The sequence below is a fragment of the Bos javanicus genome, chromosome 5 (assembly GCF_032452875.1).
Source record: "Bos javanicus breed banteng chromosome 5, ARS-OSU_banteng_1.0, whole genome shotgun sequence".
NCBI classification, from domain to species: Eukaryota; Metazoa; Chordata; class Mammalia; order Artiodactyla; family Bovidae; genus Bos; species Bos javanicus.
Window position 1 is genome coordinate 29,039,070 of NC_083872.1, and position 19,067 is coordinate 29,058,136.

The following is a 19,067-nucleotide window of genomic DNA, read 5'->3' on the forward strand; positions in this document are numbered from 1 at the left end:
GGGAATTTTACTTGCAAAATCCTTGAGTAAATGGTTCCTCCAAACCTAGTGTCCTAATTTCCAGCTATCTTCTCAATCAGGTCAGGAAGCAACTTCCATTTGGAAACCGACCTAGAGAAGCAACTGTTATAATCTCAGCAGTCCCATCCCAATTTACACAATGTATTTTCTGCCTCCATCTAGTACACTATACTAGTTCCTCCAGCTAGAAAAATTTGCTCCCCATGCCCAGCACAGGCTTCCATATCCAACTCTTTGGCCTTTTTTCTATAAGGTCCTCTCCCTTTCTAAGCATCTTCATTTCTACTTCTAGCTCAGCTGCTCCTCTCTTTCAAGTCCAGATTTGGAGTCCTGTCCTCTGCTCAACCTACCCCTCCTACCAGTTTAGGTTTAGAGTCATGAGTGAAAAAATGTTGCCTGACATATCAGTAAACAAAGGATGTTGCAGCCATCAAGTCATCACATTACAGCCCCATCCTCTCCATGGTGAGCCCCGAGAGCTCAGGAGAGAGATAGGATGCTGGCCCTCAGGCCATCAGCCACTGCAGCCACCACGCATTGTTGTACCCTGAGGAGACTCGGGATGAGAAAGTGCAGGATACTGGCTCCACATAGTTGAGGTACATATCCAAGGAATGATTTCAGTGAGCCCAGACTTGTGCATCATCCCCCAAATAGAAAAGTACCAAATTCCTTAACTTGCTAAGTTGCTTCAGTCGTGTCCGACTCTGTGCGACCCTATAGATGGCAGCCCACCAGGCTCCGTCATCCCTGGGATTCTCCACGCAAGAACACTGGAGTGGGTCCTTAACTTGAGATACTTGGTTTTCTTTAATTAACTATAATCTTTTGATGATTACCTGTTGGCTCTTCCCTTACCTCTTCTGAGCAGTTTCTCAGAGCTGAGAGGCTGCGTCCCAGGCTTAAGTCCTCAGTTTTGTCTGCTAAATAAAACATAATTCTCAACTTTTAGATTGTGCTTTTTTTTTGGCCCGGTTGACAGAGCCAACCTCTCCAGTAGAGGGCTTCCATCTTTAAAAACTCCACCCTGAAGCAGAAAGTCCATTTTATGTGGTCATCCAGTTGTTGTTTAGTCACTAAGTCCTGTCTCTGTCTCTCCATGAACCGTATCCCACCAGGCTCCTCTGTCCATGGGATTTCCCAGGCAAGAATACTGGAGTACGCTGCTCCTGCACACTTATCCATAAACACCCCATTCAACACTCTCACTGAGTGGAAATAACAAAAATTTCTATCCTCCTGTTCCGGTTATTTTCCCCTGCTGATCGTTACAGCTGGTTAGCTCTCAGGGAACATTGTCTTGGCCCAGATTTGAAAACTCTTTGCGGCTGGTGTTCCTCTACCTCAGGGGTAGAGGCTGCTGGTGTTCCTCTACCTCAGGGGTAGAGGGTTTGAAGCTGGCCGGGAGGAAGCACCGCCGGAAGGCAGACCTGCGTCTCCGGCCTCCTGGGAACAGACCCAACAAGCCTGAGCCCCACAAGTCTCCGCGGGCCCCTCGCCCACGCCCTGGGCCTCCAGGGAGAGCGCAGGGGAGCGGCCAGCTGGGCCTCGCGTGGGCTAGGCCACAGCCCTGGGCCTGTGTTGCGCATGTTTCCGGCTGCATCCGCGGGGCCCAGGGCCTCAGGCGGTCCAGGGTGATTCCCAGGCGGCAACGGGGCGGGGTGACCTGCGCGAGGCCCGCCTGGCCGGATGCGAGGCATGACGGGAACGCACTTCCTCCTCTGGGGGCCTCGAGAAAACCACAGGGCGCCGGGCCAGGGCAGGCCGCCCCCGGGGGAGTTGGCAGGATGGCCGAGGGCCGGGCGGGCGGCGCTGCCGGCCTCTTCGCCAAGCAGGTGCAGAAGAAGTTCAGCAGAGCCCAAGAGAAGGTAGGAGGCTGGGAGCCGAGGCTGAGGCCCGACGCGGCCGCAGGGTGTGCGGGGTGCTCGGGGCGGGAGACCTGGCTGGACACAAAGGCTGACCTCGGGAAAGGCGAGCAGGGGTTCCCAAGAAAACAGCAGATTTGAGAGAAGGCAGAGAGCCTCGCCCGTCTTGGACAGGGATGGGGGAAGCTGAGAGACAGTTCCCACCGTCTGTCTCTCTTGGAACCTAAACAACGCCCAAGCTGACCGAGAAAAGGGAAAAGAAAGGAACTAAACGTTGGTGACTGCTCTGTAGCAAATTTTGTCCTCGCCACCCAGCGAGAGTGGTATTTTTCACAGATGATGAAACTGGAGGTTCAAAGAGGGTCATTTCCCACATAAGACAGCACTCACCAGCTGGGCTGGCAACGACTACCACCCGTTAGGTGGGACCTGGAGTCCACGAGGACTGGAGTAATTCTGACGGATTCTCTCCATGCCTGACCCCGCCTGGTCGCAGGCTATTGCTTTAGCTGACATAAGCAGAAACTCATATCTGCTTCCTGTGCCTCCGTTTGGCGTTGGAGAGTACTTGGTTCGGGGTGCGCAAGGAGCACTGTTTTTTGCACTGTGTCCTGAATTAGCTTTGAGTGGCCCTGCTCCGTTGGGCTTCCCTGATGGCTCAGACGGTAAAGAATCCCCCTGCTGTGCGGGAGACCTGGGTTGGGAAGATCCCCTGGAGGGAGGGCATGGCAACCCACTCCAATATTCTTGCCTGGAAAATCCCCATGGACAGAGGAGCCTGGCGGGCTGCAGTCCATGGGGTCGCAAAGAGTCCGACAGGATTGAGACTGAGTGACTAAGCACAGCAGGGCTCCCTCGAGGTAGACTGTCTGTCTATCTGTACCTTGCCCACTTACCTAGATGGTGTGACCATTTCTCCACACATTTCACTGGCATTTTTGTTTCTATATGTCCAGAATATTTTCTTTGCTTCTGATCTGAATCCCTGCTCTCCACCCATCAACACCCTGATAGGTAAGATGGTAAGGAGAAATGAATAGGCTAGAAGGAGAATGGGAAGGAGAGAGATAACCAGAACCTGAGTGAGAATCTTGGTTTTCTAAGACTTCATGGTCTTAGAAGCATTTGAATGAACACCATATGCTTAAGAATTTAAATAAAAGCAGAGCACTAGCTTGGGTGCTGGGAAGATTAAAGGCAACCAGCTCTCCAAAGTGGGATTATTAATGGAGAATTGATGGAATATAGATTTAGTCTTTATCTTTAAGAGGCTCACAATGGAAGGGTAGGGGGAATATGTGTGTGTGTTTCCCCTGTCTTTGTCTGAGGAAGCTGGGTCATGTTAAAGAGCAGAGGAAAAGGGAAAGATTTTTGTGTGGCTAGATTTTGTTACTTCACCTTAACCTAACTTCACCTTGATCATGGTTTCAATCTCTCCAAAGGTTACAAAGCCTATGGAAAGGTCTAGTTAGAAGTCATTGTGGAGGAAAAGGAGGTACTAGAGAAGAGAAGGCTGGTTACTCTTATGGGATGGAAAAACAAAAAGAAATCGCCAAAGGCCAAATATTTGTGGACAATAGTTATGTTTTACCTCCTTCTCTCACCTTCTGTCATCATCCAACCTATCAATATTATGTATGCATGCGTGCTAAGCCACTTTAGTCATGTCTTTGCTACCCTATGGACGTAGCCTGCCAGACTCCTCTGGGATTCTCCAGGCAAGAATACTGGAGTGGGTTCCATGCCCTCCTCCAGCAGGTCTTCCTGATCCAGGGATCGAACTTGCATCTCTTAGGTCTCCTGCATTGGCAGGTGTGTTCTTTACCAGTAGTGCCACCTAGGAAGCCCCATCACTATGCCCTTGGTTAAAATTTCTCTCTCTTTTTTAAAAGCATGAACTTGAAGCCTCAGGTAAATAACAGCTCTGCTCTAGGCTTCAGATTCTGCATCTGTAAAATGCAGTTGATGTTCAGTGATTTGGAGACTCAATTTGGTAAGGACACTGAAGTGAGAAGGGGAGAGGGCTCCTTGAACCTCAGAGTCAAATATTTCCCAACTGCCCAGATACACCCTGTTCTTAATCTGAGCCCCTAGAAGGCAGAGAGAGAAACAAACTTGAATCTGCCCTGAGAAAGTCCCAGGCTGTTGCAGAAAACAAGGAGATACTCTGAACCCAGATTTAGACACAAAGGCAAGCAGACATTGAACTTCAAGCAGTACAGCTGGTACCCTAGAGGCAGTGGGTGTTGTCTGGATAGGATGGAAATGACCTGGGTTAGGAGAAAGAGTTCAGCTCAGCCTGTCAGAGTTTTTGAGTCTTGGGAAGTTACTGAAGGCAAAATAAAGACGGAGAAATTTACAGTCAAAAGAAAGGATTCCCTGGGACACTGCAATTTTACTATATGTGGTTGACTGTAATATGTAACAACTAATGTGTCAAACATCAAGTGCCTGCTCTAGACAAAGCACAGGAATATAAGAAGGCCATGATCTCTCCCTTTATGGAGCCCACATTCTCGTGATATGATCTCACTTCATCTTTTCAACGCTTTAAGCTTTGTGTTAGTATCCCAAATTTAGAAATGAGGAAATAAGGCTCAAAAGAGATTGGCAAGTGGCAGAATTATCACTGAAACTCAGGTGTCCTGCCTTAGGATCCCGATCTCAGGCTGCTCTCTATAAGGTTCCTGAAAAACCACTCTAACATCTGTGTCTCCCCACTTCCTGCTGTGCTGGCCCACTTCCTGCTGATGTTCTTGCAGGAGTAAAGCTGTGAGTGAAGGTCTGGTGACTGTTAAACTGGTGGCGATGAAGCATCGTCTTGTTTTATTTTCCAGTTCCTTCTCAGATTCAAGATGAGTCTGGCTTTACTGTGTTTTTACAGTATGCCACATCTTCACATTTCACACGGATGCTTTCACCATCTGTTGGTGATTTCTCTGTGGCAGGCCTCTCACATCTCCCCTGAGAAAGGGCATTCACTGTTTACCACTCCTCTGTTGGTCTTTTTCTCTGTTGACTTTCAGGCAACTTGTGAGGGTTCAGTCAGCAATATTTACAGAAAAATCCCTTTGTCCACGATATGGGCTGGACAACTCATCTCTGGAACTTAGAGATGAGTTGAGTAAGAAGCATTCTTGCCTGCTAGAAGCTTACAATCTAGGTGTTTTTGTTTTTGTTTTAATTAAAATAAGTGACCTGAGAGATAAATCCATGGGAATTCAGAAGACTTGAGAACAGAACAGGGTTTTGTAGTGAAGGCTGAATTGAGATAGGAATTATGTCTGATTAATAATTCCTCAGGCAAGTGGTGAGAGAGCATTCCAGCTGAGGAATGCCAACATGAGCAAAGCATAGAATCTGGAAATCCTTTTAGGCAAACTAGGGAGAAATGCTGCTGAGCTGGAGCTCAGGGATTGGTGGGAGAAAAAGCTGGAAAATATATGAGGGGATAAAGGAGAGCCTACTTTAGAATATATCTTGACAATAAGGATTCCATAATATCTAATGTCCAAGGCCTCTTCAGATTACTCCAATTGACAGAATAAAATATAATAAATGATTATAGGGAGGGGTCATAGTGAGGAACTACAGCTACCAAACATGTCTGCAGTGGCTTTTTTTTTTTTTTTTTAAGCTTTATACCTGTAACTCAACTTACATAAAAGGTAAAATAGGTGAATGAACATTGCAATATTCTTCACCTATTTCACCAAGTGTTAACATTTTGCCACGTTTATTTTTTTTCTTGTCCCTGGTCTTTTCTCCTTAAATATCTGTATTCCAACTTCTTAGCTGCAAGGCCAGGCAAATTGGGGCAGAATTCTCAGTGCAGGACTTTAGGGATTAGCATTATATGGTCTTTCATTAGTAAGTGACCCAAAGGTAAAATTATTAATTCTTTAAACAGACATTTTTGGAGCACCATACATCACCCTTCCTCAAGGAACTCACGTTGAGGAGGAACATCTACAGCATAGTTTAAGTGCCCTGAGACACGGCCCTATTGCTTAAGACAACAGATACTTTGGCCCCAAGACACTGGGTTATGTTTTCATGGTGATCATGCTCTCTTTTCAGTTTCAGAATTGAAGGTGGGCGTATTCCTTCAACAAACACACTCCCACACCCTCCAAGCTTTTTTGCCCTGAGCCTTTTGAGGTTTGGGGATGTTGGTCTGCTCCTAGGCCTGTCACATAGACTCTAGACTGAATCGACTCCTCTCTCCTTTCAGCCTCCACCCACCTCCCCGCCAAGAACCAAGCCCCAGGCAGAGGAAGGGAGGGCTGGCAGGAAGGAAGTGAGACCTGTGATTACCACTAAGCAAGGTGGTTTTGCAACTTTCTGGTAGAGGACAGTGTTTGGTTGAGGGGAGAGGGTGGAGCTTGGGAAGATGAGTGACTCTGCACACCCAGGGCCCTGTGTTAAGTGAGGCAGAACAAAGACACAAACACAGATGGCTGCCCTGAAAAGGAAGTAAAGACAGGTATTTATAGGGAATAGAGTGGAACTCAGTACGATGATAGTGGATTTGTATTAACTGCTCACCATAGGGCACCACTGTGAAAGCAGTTTATGTGTATAATATCATTTAATTCTCCCAACAACTTCAGGAGGTATTATTATCTTAATGGAGGAAAGGGAGTTCTACAAACTGAGGCTCTAGAATTTAAGTGATTTGCCCAAAGGCTTATAGCCAGTAAGTAGAAAAGCCAAGATACGGGCATATTTCAGTTCGGCTCCAGAGACCTTGGTCTTAACTGCCATAGAGAAAGCTCCAGAACCCCAGGATTAAGAATGGAGACACCTGAGTCAGAGCCTGCATAGAGCTGGCCTCACACCCAAGACCTGGGCACTCCTTCATATGATTCAGAGTTCTTCACAATGAGACTCCAATCTCTAGTTTCCTTACACATCACTCCTTGTAACACACTCTAAACCAGTCATGCTGAACCATTTCATGAAAACTACTGTGAATCTGCACACTTCTGTTACTTTGCTGATGTTGTCTTCGCCTGAAATCCTCTTTCTACCCTCACCCTTTTTACTTTATTCCAGTCTAGCAAAATCTTAAATTCAAGGCCCTACCTTTTGGTCCCCTCCTGTATCAGTCTCACTCTCCTTCCTGTTGTAAGTATGAAGTATCTATTTGCTACATACTGAGAAATATAAACAAGTAAGGCAAGTGTCCAATCCTCAAGGAGCTCACAGTTTAAAAAGAGACAAAGATAAATGCAAATAACAAAACAGTAAGAGAGGAATTCCCTAGTGATCCAGGGAAAACTGACAACCCAAGATGAACGGTTTGAACAGAGTGCCAATAACTTCCATAAACAACAGGTAGTCTGGAGGGTGGGAAAGGGAAGCTTGTAGAAAGAAAGAAGGCATGAGGGCTGAATGGTAGAACAACAGCAGGTTCTGCAAATCAGCAGGCAAGTTAAGTCTCCATGCTTCCACTGAAAGGAGCTTGGGTTCGATCCCTGGTTGGGAAACTAAGATCCCACAAGCCACACAGCGTGACAAAAAAAGAACAACAGTAATAGAAATGTATACAGGTGCAGAAGTTGTAAGTGCTTAGGAGGGACTGATTTACCTTGATTAATGAGATGCAATAGATATGATTAAGTGTCACAAAGAACATAGAGTATGAATTTGGTCATTTTAGATAGTTGCCTGATGATAAGGTAAGAAAGAACATTCCAGAAAGAGGGAATAGCATCTACAACAAGAACAGTACGGCTTATTAGAAAACTAAAAACATGAGTGAGAGAGAGACCTGTAGGAGAAAGGAATAGTGAGAGCTGAGGCTTAATGAAGGGTCAGATCCTAGAGACTCATATGCTAGAGTACAACTATAACTTGTAAATATATAATGGACATTTAACTAAAACATTTGTTGAGCAGATGAATGGAGAATCATTAGAAGGTTTTAAGCAGCAACAAGATAGGCCTATTGTCACAGGCCAAAAAAAACAATGAGGCCCTGGACTAAAGCCATGGCAGTGAGACTAGAAAACACGGGATGGTTTCCAGAGGTGGACATGGTGAGGGATTCCATGAAGGAAGTGAGAGAGAAGCAGTTGAGGGAAGCTCCTGATTCTGACTTGGGCCTGGGGAATAGTGGTGCCTCTTTCCAAACTGGGGGTTACAGGTAGAAGAGTCAGGGCTTTCTTACTTGTTATAAGTGAGTGTCCTCTAGGAGAAGAGAAACTGTATCTTTCTCATTTCTGTGTCCTTTGCATCATTACTGAGACCACTATGATGCCTGGTTCTCTGGGTCCTAGAGGAGAGGAGGTAGCTATCGATAGCATTCACTTCTAGCTAGGTTTCAAATGCATAATATCAGAGCTTCTCGGTTTTCCTACAAGGGTCTTCAGAGAAAAGAGTCTCCTACCCACCTCTCTGACTTTATCTATCTAAAGGAATCTGCTGCTATGGCTGGAAGAGGGTGTCCCATATGAAAAAATGTCTTCAAAGCTCATGTTTTTAGCCATGCACATTTGCATTCTTCTAATTAATCCTTATTGTAATATAATAGTCTCCCCCCATCCCCACAGAAAACCACTCTAAATAACAATTTCACACCTTATTTATTCTGGGCTTTATATATACTCTAGCACATTGCTGAATACCTCAAATTGAGAAGAACCATAAAACATAATTGACTTTTCAGCAACATGCTGTATTTCTAATTCTGTTGGGCTAATACATGTACTCCCTTTAGTTGAATCTGAGACTCAGAAGCCAGGGTCAAATGAGGCCAACAGATAAGAGAGACTTGACTATAACAGTGTGGACCTCTCTGATTTATATTCCCAGGTACTGCAGAAGTTGGGGAAAACTGTGGAGACCAAAGATGAACGGTTTGAACAAAGTGCCAGTAATTTCCACCAACAACAGGTAATCTGGATGGGAAAGGGAAGCTTGGAGGAAGAATGAAGACGTGAGGGCTGAGTGGCAGAACAACAGCAGGTTCTGCAGATCAGCAAGCATCCCTTCTAACCCATCTAGCCCCAGGAGTCAGGGCCACAGGGTGACCTACCTGCTGCTTATTCTTCCCCTGGGAACCACAGAAAATTACCTTTCCTGTTCCTGCTCACCCTGGTTCGTAAGGGACAGAGAGTGTTTTTTTCTCATGGTGATGGGTATAGTGACATCACCAGGTCCTTGGACAAAAAGCAAAACAAGTGCCTTCCACTTCAGTTTCTGGCATATTCTTTTCCTCAGGCTGCCTCTCTTCTACCCTAGCATCTTCTCATCACAGTGGCCCCGTATCTTGTTGCCTCTTTGTCCATTACATCTACCTCACCAAAGCCTTTTATTCTAAAATAATACCTTCATCTTTTACCTGTCATTCTCACCAGCAAAACTCCTGCTCTCACTGTTGCATCTGTCTTCACTGGATGCTATGGGTAATTTTATGTAGAAAACTTACGTTAAAAAAAAAAAGAAGAAAACTTACATTAAGAAATGGAAAAGAAGGCACTGCAACCAACTCTGAAAATTCTATAGTGCATATATGATTAGAACAAGAAAAAATATAATTCGTATATAGTAATGTTAAAAAAAAGAGAAAGTGGGTAACACTTGGTGGCCTATGGATGGGGAGAGGCACCTGGCCAGTCATCGGGCCTTGGGGAGCCGTGCTTCCAGAGCTGCTGGATGTGACACCTTCTCCAGACCCAGCATGTGAGTGCCAGGTGACTGAAGAGCCATGAAGATCCATAGCAATTCGCATTTCCAGGGTGGAGTCCAGGTCAAAAATGAAAAAAAGAACAACCATTTTTGAATTCTCTGAAAACTGATAACAAACCAGAAAAGTGGGGAAAAGTATTTTACACTGACTTACCTTCTGTCACTATATCTGAAAAACTGCAAAAGGACAAGCTCTGGGAGAGTGAGTTGAAGAATTTCTCAGTAAAGATTTCAGTTACCTAACTTCAAAGAAAAAGTACAGATTTCTCCTTTTAGTAGTTGAAAAAACTAGTAATGACTGATTTTATTCCTTCAAATAGATTACCAAATATCATGGGGAGTAAAAATTCTTCATACTGATGACATAAGATACTACATGGAACAAAAGGAAAAAAACAAAGTATTTACTCAAGAAATCAAGAACTTCTATAAGAGATGTAGGGAAAAGAGTAGAAACTGGCCCACAAAAAACAAGAACAAGGAGACTCAAAAAGCCTTTTATAGTGGTAAATGACATGAGGCACATCTTGTAAGTGAACAACACAGAAACTTTGCCCAGAGTAATCACTATCAAGTTTTGATGATATTGTATCTAAGTTTTGACTATAAAAACTGTGCAAATGTCCCCAAAAAGTCTGAATATAAAGAAAAGCTGGAACTGCAACATAGGCGTCAGAAAGACATCAGGGAAAATAATGTACAGGTGCTTGACCAGAGTTACTTATGTAAAGAAACCTAATAACCAAACAGAACTTTGAGTTTTTTTCAGAACGTGTTTCTCTACCCTTCTTCTATTAAATTGAAAGGACTTGATGAGAAAACATCTAATAAAGTTTCCATTTATGAAAATGACATAAAATTTTACATATCTACTGTCACATAAAAATGAACAAAAATGCATTCTGGCATTTCTGAATGGAAATTAATTATGCATGAAAATGAAGAACTAAGGGTAGATCACTGTCTGTGTAGGATACACACATGTATACAAGTTTCTAATTCAATATGGAAAAAACTGCATTTCAACCAAAACAAAAGTTAGACGCTGTGTACTTCCCAGCGTAGGATCTGAAGGAAAAGGACCTTCATTCTGTATTTGATCGAGATTCTTATTTGTTATCAGTAAATAGTTCAGGGATATGTGCTCAGTTGTGTCTGACTCTTTGCGACCCTATGGACATAGCCCACCAAGCTCCTTTGTCCGTGGGATTCTCCAGACAAGAATACTGTAGTGAATTGCCATTTACTTCTCTAGGAGAGCTTCTTGACCCAGGGATTGAACCTACATTTCTTAGGTCTCCTGCATTATGAGGTAGGTTCGGGTTTGATTCCTGAGTCAGGAAGATCCCCTGGAGAAGGAAATGGCAACCCACTCCAGTACTACTCTTGTCTCTGGAAAATTTCATGGATGGAGGAGCCTGGTAGGCTACAGTCCATGGGATTACAGAGAGTCAGACAAAACTGAGCGACTTCACTTTCTCTCTTTCTTTCTTTTCTTTACCACCAGCGACACCTTAGTTCAGAGGAGCACCTAACATTTCAGGCAAAGGCTCCATCCCAAAGTTCTAGGAATCCAGTGAATGTGATGTCAAGAATACAGGGAGCTTACCATCTGGTAAAATCCACTGTAGAGTGAAAATATTATACGGAAGAAATTTTTTTAAAAATCTGGAACAAAATGCAGAGTTTTATAAGAATACTAAACTTCTTACTATGCAAGAAGAAAACAGAATTTGTAGTTTACAAATACAATCTCATGAATTTGAGCAAGCTCTGGGAAATAGTGGAGGACAGAGGAGCCTGGCTTGCTGCAGTCCATGGGGTTGCAACGAATCAAGACACGATTTAGTGACTGAACAACAACAGTACAATCTCTACTGAACTTACTTCAGACTAGTGAAGAGAAGTCAGAATTTTTAGGTTACACAGGTTACACTGAAAACAATGGTATATGTGATATTTTAGATATTTGGGAAGAGGGAAATTCAAATAATCTGTTGTCGGTGTTTTTCTCTTCTCTTTCAACCTCTATATTTAGTGGCTTTTAGACTTAAAAAAATAAATAGCTTTCAGAAATGATGAAAACCAAATTCTTGAAATTTTTATAAATTTGTATAAAAATTCTTAAGGTTTTCTTTCTCCCCCCAAGTTTGTTTATAGGACCAAATGTAAATGGTACCAATATTTTGTTTGCATTTTTCTGCAGAATTGAATACCTATTATAGAAAAATTATAGAATAAATTTGTGGTTCATCTTATTAAAAAGGAGATAGAAAAAGAAGTGTGTACAGAGATTTATTCTTCTATGAAATATTGACTTTCTATCTCTGTGTACCAGGCCTCAAATTTATCTCATTTAATTCTGACATCAGTCCTGGAGCGTGTGATCTTCTCTTTATAATAGAAGGATTATTAACTTAAATGAATATCCAATTGCAATGCAATTCTGACACTAAATACCCAGAGTTAGTCCAAACATTACAGGTTGAGGGCATAGTTCCTCACCAAACTACCTCATTTCAGACACCAGCCACAAAGCTCCAGAGTTCCCAGGCCACTTAAATTTTTGACCAACTGGTTACAAATTTGGGGGTACTTACCGGCCACTCTCTGTTCATTTCCAAGGCAAACCATTCAATATACAGTAATCCAAGTCTATGCCCCAACCAGTGATGCTGAAGAAGCTAAAGTTGAACGGTTCTGTAAAGAACTGTAAGACCTTCTAGAACTAACACCAAAAAAAAGATATCCTTTTCATTATAGGGGACTGGAATGCAAAAGTAGGAAGTCAAGAAATACCTGGAGTAACAGGCAAATTTGGCCTCGGAGTACAAAATGAAGCAGAGCAAAGGCTAACAGAGTTTTGCCAAGAGAACGCACTGGTCATAGCAAACACCCTCTTCCAACATAAGAAGAGAAGACTCTACACATGTACATTACCAGATGGTCAATACCAAAATTAGACTGATTATATTCTTTGCAGCCAAAGATGGAGAAGCTCTATACAGTCAGCAAAAACAAGACTGGGAGCTGACTGTGCCTCAGATCATGAACTCCTTATTGCCAAATTCAGACTGAAGTTGAAGAAAGTAGGGAAAACCACTAGGCCATTCAGGTATGACCTAAATCAAATCCCTTACTATTATACAGTGGAAGTGACAAATAGATTCTAGGGATTAGATCTGATAGAGTGCCTGAAGAATTATGGATGGAGGTTCGTGACATTGTACAGGAGGCAGTGATCAAGACCATCCCCTAGAAAAAGAAATGCGAAAAAGCAAAATGGTTGTCTGGGGAGGCCTTAAAACTAGTTGAGAAAAGAGAAGCTCAAGGCAAAGGAGAAAAGGAAAGATATACCCATTTGAATGCAGAATTCCAAAGAATAGCAAGGAGAGATAAGAAAGCCTTCCTCAGTGATCAATGCAAAGAAATAGAGGAAGGCAATAGAATGGGAAAGACTAGAGATCTCTTCAAGAAAATTAGAGATACCAAAGGAACATTTCATGCAAAGATAGGCACAATTAAGGACGGAAATGGTATGGACCTAACAGAGGCAGAAGATATTAAGAAGACGTGGCAAGAATACACAGAAGAACTATACAAAAAAAATCTTCATGACCCAGATAACCATGACATCCTGGAATATGAAGTCAAGTGGGCCTTAGGAAGCATCTCTACAAACAGAGCTAGTGGAAGTGATGGAATTCCAATTGAGCTATTTCAGACCCTAAAAGATGATGTTGTGAAAGTGCTGCACTCAATATACCCGCAAATTTGGAAAACTCAGCAGTGTCCACAAGACTGGAAAAGGTCAATTTTCATTCCAACCCCGAAGAAAGGCAATGCCAAAGAATGTTCAAACTACTGCACAATTGCACTCATCTCACACTCTAGCAAAATAATGCTCAAAATTCTCCAAGCCAGGCTTCAACAGTACATGAACTGTGAACTTCCAAATGTTCAAGCTGAATTTAGAAAAGGCAGAGGAACCAGAGATCAAATTGCCAACATCCATTGGATCATTGAAAAAAGCAAGAGAGTTCCAGAAAAACATCTACTTCTGCTTTATTGACTATGCCAAAGCCTTTGACTGTGTGGATCACAACAAACTATGGAAAATTCTTGAAGAGATGAGAATTCCAGACCACTTGATCTGCCTCCTGAGAAATCTGTATGCAGGTCAAGAAGCAACAGTTAGAACTGGACATTAAAGAACAGACTGGTTCCAAATCAGGAAAGGAGTACGTCAAGGCTATATATTGTCACCCTGCTTATTTAATTTATATGCAGAGTATATTATGCAAAATGCCATGCTGGATGAAGCACAAGCTGGAATCAAGATTGCTGGGAGAAATATAGTAACATCAGATATGCAGATGACACCACCCTTATGGCAGAAAGTGAAGAACAACTAAAGAGCCTCTTGATGAAAGTGAAAGTGGAGAGTGAAAAAGTTGACTTAAAACTCAACGTTCAGTAAACTAAGATCATGGCATCCAGTCCCATCACTTCATGGCAGATAGATGGGGAAATAATGGAAACAGTAGCTGACTTTATTTTTTGGGCTCCAAAATCACTGCAGATGGTGACTGCAGCCATGAAATTAAAAGACACTTGCTCCTTAGAAGAAAATCTATAACCAACCTAGACAGCAAATTCAAAAGCAGAGACATTACTTTGCCAAGAAAGGTCCATCTAGTCAAAGCTATGGTTTTTTCCAGTAGTCATGTATGGATATGAGAGTTGGACTATAAAGAAAGCTGAGTGCCGAAGAATTGATGCTTTTGAACTGTGGTGTTGGAGAAGACTCTTGAGAATCCCTTGGACTTCGAGGAGATCCAACCAGTCCATCCTAAAGGAGATCAGTCCTGAATATTCATTGGAAGGACTGATGTTGAAACTGAAACTCCAGTACTTTGGCCACCTGATGGGAAGAGCGGATTCATTTGAAAAGACCCTGATGCTGGGAAAGATTGAAGGCGGGAGGAGAAGGGGACGACAGAGGATGAGATGGTTGGATGGCATCACTGACTCAATGCACATGAGTTTGAGTAAGCTCCAGTAGTTGGCGATGGACAGGGAAGCCTGGCATGCTACTGTCCATGGGGTCAAAGACTTGGACATGACTGAGCGACTGAACTGACTGGCCACTCAGCTTCCATAATTCACTAGAATGACTCACAGAACTCAGGAAAGTGCTCTACTTACAGTTTTATTATAAAGGATACAAATCAGGACCAGCCAAATGAAGAGATACACAAGGGGAGGTCTGGGATGGTCCCAAGCATGAAGCTTCTACATTCTCAAGACATGTTACTTTCCCAGCATGTTGTTATAGGACTACCAACCAGGGAAAGTGAAGTCGCTCAGTCGTGTCCAACTCTTTGTGACCCCGTGGACTGTAGTCTATCAGGCTCCTCCGTCCATGGGATTTTCCAGGCAAGAATGCTGGAGTAGAATTGCCATTTCCTTCTCCAGGGGATCTTCCCGACCCAGGGATTGAACCCAGGTCTCCCGCATTGCGGGCAGACGCTTTACCGTCTGAGCCACCAGGGAAGCCACCAACCAGGGAAGCTTACCTAAACTTTAGATGTCTAGATTTTTTATTGTGATTTCATTACATAGTGAATCATAGGCCATGTGATTGAACTTGATCTCTAACTTCCCTCCTCTCCTTTCCCCTGGAGGTCATGCTTATATCACCTATCTGAAAGCCCCAACCCCCTAATCACATGGTTCACATTTCTGGCCTGACTAGCCACCATCCTGAGTCATTTATTTAGCATAAACTCAGGTATGATCTGAGAGATCCACCATGAATATCTTGTAAGTAACTTGGAAAATCCCAAGAATTTAGAAGTTACTTCTCAGAAACCAGAGCCAAAGACCAGTCAAATTCTTTATTGTCTTATATCAGTTAACTGAATTATATGGAAAACAATTCTTTAAAATTAATTTAAAAGCATATTAGCTATAATAAAGTAGTTGACTGTGTCAGAATCATTTGAGAAATGTTTTTAAATACAACATATTCAGTAGTAGAGCTTAGGAATTTGTATTTTTAAACTTTTTTTAATGGAAGATTTCAGATATATACTAAGAAAAACCTGTTTCTTGTTTCATCTTGATACAGATAAAATCTTGTTTCATCTGTATCTCTACCCACTTTCCCTATCATTGATCATTATGAAGCAAATTCTAGATATTTTATCTGTAAAAATGTTATTATCAGTCTCTAAAGATAAGGACTCTTAAAATTTCACCACAAAATCATTATCACACCTAAAAATATTTTTTTTATAAAACATTTACTCAATACAGCAATGAGTTTTTTGGTTTTTTTTAACAATGAGTTTTTAAAATTTTTTTTGAGATTTTAAATTATAAATATCAAGAGGAAATCCTGTGATGGTCCAGTGTTCTCAGAGTCAAAGGCCCAGGTTCAAGCCCTAGTTGGGGAACTAAAAATCCCACAAACCACATGGCCAAAAAAAAAGTATATTAAGAAAAAAAATTAAAAAATAATGGTTTCACATCGTCTCATGCTACAACTACTGTTTTTTTATACTTAAAATTACTTTGCTGTGTATGTGTATGATCTCTAAATATATCCACAACATATAATAGGTTTACAAAAGTGTTATTATTCCATTCATATGGTTTTATAACTTGCCTTTTTCACTTTAGAATACAAATATCTTTCAAGATATTTCGGGTTAAGTATCTGGCTTAAAACATATTTTATCAGTATCTTAAATATATCTAAAAAAATAGCAGTAATTTCTTAATATCATAAAATATGCAGTGTTCACACTCCTCGATTTGTGTCACTTTTTAAAACTATACCCGTGGCGGATTCATGTTGATGTATGGCAAAACCAATACAGTATTGTAAAGTAATTAACCTCCAATTAAAATAAATAAATTTATATTAAAATAAATAAATAATTTGTTTAAATCAGCAATTTGTTAACATATTTAATAAATCTCCTAATCTGTACGTTTCTTATCTCTCCTTTTTGCAGTTTATTTATGGATGATACTAGGTTGTTTTTCCTGCAGTTTCTAAATTCTGCTGATTGAATCTGATACTGTTTAACATGTTACTCTCTCTCTTGTATTTTCTGTAAATTAATAGATTTAGAGACTTGATGAGATTCAGATTTTTGTTTTTGTTTGTTTTGGAAGCAAGAATACTTGTTATTATAGGTGTTACATTCTTCCATGGGAGACACATGGTGTGTGATTGTCTCCTTTTTTGTGTGATATTAACAGCCATAGATGATCATTAACTAGAGTATCTGTTTTACATTAAGCTTCCTAAGTGATTATGACGTAGCAGTGGGAGAACAGCTTTTGGCCACCACCAGTCTAGTCACAGGACTAGATTTTGGCCACAAGACTGGAAACGATCAGTTTTCATTTCAATCCTAAGGAATGGCAATGCAAAAGAATGTTCAAACTATCACACAATTGCAGTCATCTCACACGCTAGTAAAGTAATGCTCAAAATTCTCCAAGCCAGGCTTCAGCAGTACGTGAACCGTGAACTTCCAGATGTTCAAGCTGGTTTTAGAAAAGACAGAGGAACTAGAGATCAAATTGCCAACATCTGCTGGATCATTGAAAAAGCAAGAGAGTTCCAGAAAAACATCTACTTCTGCTTTATTGACTATGCCAAAGCCTTTGACTGTGTGGATCACAATAAACTGTGGAAAATTCTGAAAGAGATGGGAATACCAGACCACCTGACCTGCCTCTTGAGAAACGTGTATGCAGGTCAGGAAGCAACAGTTAGAACTGGACATGGAACAACAGACTGGTTCCAAATAGGAAAAGGAGTATGTCAAGGCTGTATATTGTCACCCTGCTTATTTAACTTCTATGTAGAGTACATCATGAGAAACGCTGGGCTGGAAGAAGCACAAGCTGGAATCAAGGTTGCCGGGAGAAATATCAATCACCTCAGATATGCAGATGATACCACCCTTATGGCAGAAAGTGAAGAAGAACTAAAAAGCCTCTTGATGAAAGTGAAAGAGGAGAGTGAAAAAGTTGGCTTAAAGCTCAGCATTCAGAAAACTAAGATCATGGCATCTGGTCCCATCACTTCATGGGAAATAGATGGGGAAACAGTGGAAACAGTGACAGACTTTATTTTGGGGGGCTCCAAAATTACTGCAGATGGTGACTGCAGCCATGAAATTAAAAGACACTTACTCCTTGGAAGAAAAGTTATGACCAACCTAGATAGCATATTGAAAAGCAGAAACATTACTTTGCCAACTAAGGTCTGTCTAGTCAAGGCTATGGTTTTTCCTGTGGTCATGTATGGATGTGAGAGATGGACTATGAAGAAAGCTGAGCACCGAAGAATTGATGCTTTTGAACTATGGTGTTGGAGAAGACTCTTGAGAATCCCTTGGACTGCAAGGAGATCCAACCAGTCCATTCTGAAGGAGATCAGCCCTGGGATTTCTTTGGAAGGAATGATGCGGAAGCTGAAACTCCAGTACTTTGGCCACCTCATGCGAAGAGTTGACTCACTGGAAAAGACTCTGATGCTGGGAGGGATTGGGGGCAGGAGGAGAAGGGGACGACAGAGGATGAGATGGCTGGATGGCATCACTGACTCAATGGACGTGAGTCTGAGTGAACTCCGGGAGTTGGTAATGGACAGGGAGGCCTGGAGTGCTGTGATTCATGGGGTCGCAAAGAGTCGGACACGACTGAGCGACTGAACTGAACCAAACTGAACTGAATCTAGTCTAACTCCATCAAGGGGAAATAGGATCTGATTGAGAGGGAAGTAGTTTAATCAAGGTAACGTAACTAAGAACTGCAGAGCTAGGATTCAAACTTAAAACCTTTGCTTTTTTCCCCCGTACCTCACGTGGAGGCCTCCCTGGGCCTCTTCTCAACTCCAGCTGCTGTTCTGCTTCCAACTCCAAGTTTGGAAGCATACTTTGAAAGGTTTCTGGCTCTTGGCCCATATGGCCCTCAGTTCTTTCTCTGCCTTTTAGGGTGGACCTGGAATGGCAGGTGTGTGGATAGAAAAGGTAGGAGATGAAGGAAGAGCCATCAGGAAGAATAAGAGGATCAGAAGGGACAACCCCCTCAGTATTCCCTGTGTGAGCCCACCAACTAACTGTCACTTGAGCGAGGAAATACATTTGAGAGATGAAATGGAGTTAGGTTAGAAATAAGGGAAAACATTTCTCCTGAGAGAACGATGTACCTACAGTAACTGGTGTTTGAATATGCTTGGAAAGTTTAATTAACAACCATTTCATAGGTACTTGCTACATACAAACAATACAGCACCCCTGTTCTCAAGGCTTTCACAGTTTAGGGAGAAAAACAGTGAATATACAGTTGGGTCTGAAGCTGGACTTGGGTGTCTAAAATGAACAGGAAGAAGGACAAGATTAAGGCAGTTGGGCTTCCCTGATAGCTCAGCTGGTAAAGAATCTGCCTGCAATGCGG

At 42.2% G+C, this 19,067-nt stretch overlaps 1 protein-coding gene and 1 pseudogene across 4 annotated transcripts in view; both read left to right on the forward strand.

Moving 5' to 3' along the window:
• Positions 1-1,730: 1,730 nt before the first annotated feature.
• BIN2 (bridging integrator 2) overlaps positions 1,731-19,067 on the forward strand; it is a 37,678-nt gene continuing 20,341 nt past the window's right edge. Inside the window, exons 1-2 of one of the 4 annotated variants that reach the window (XM_061416058.1) lie at positions 1,731-1,889; positions 8,706-8,786. In XM_061416058.1, the coding sequence (XP_061272042.1) occupies positions 1,809-1,889; positions 8,706-8,786 (162 nt within the window). In that variant the 5' untranslated portion in view covers positions 1,731-1,808. Of the gene's footprint in view, positions 1,890-5,959; positions 5,981-8,703; positions 8,787-19,067 lie in introns of those variants that run through there. The other 3 variants (XM_061416057.1, XM_061416061.1, XM_061416059.1) reach the window with 3 other exon arrangements.
• Positions 9,601-10,114, forward strand: LOC133247369 (protein DBF4 homolog A-like; annotated as a pseudogene).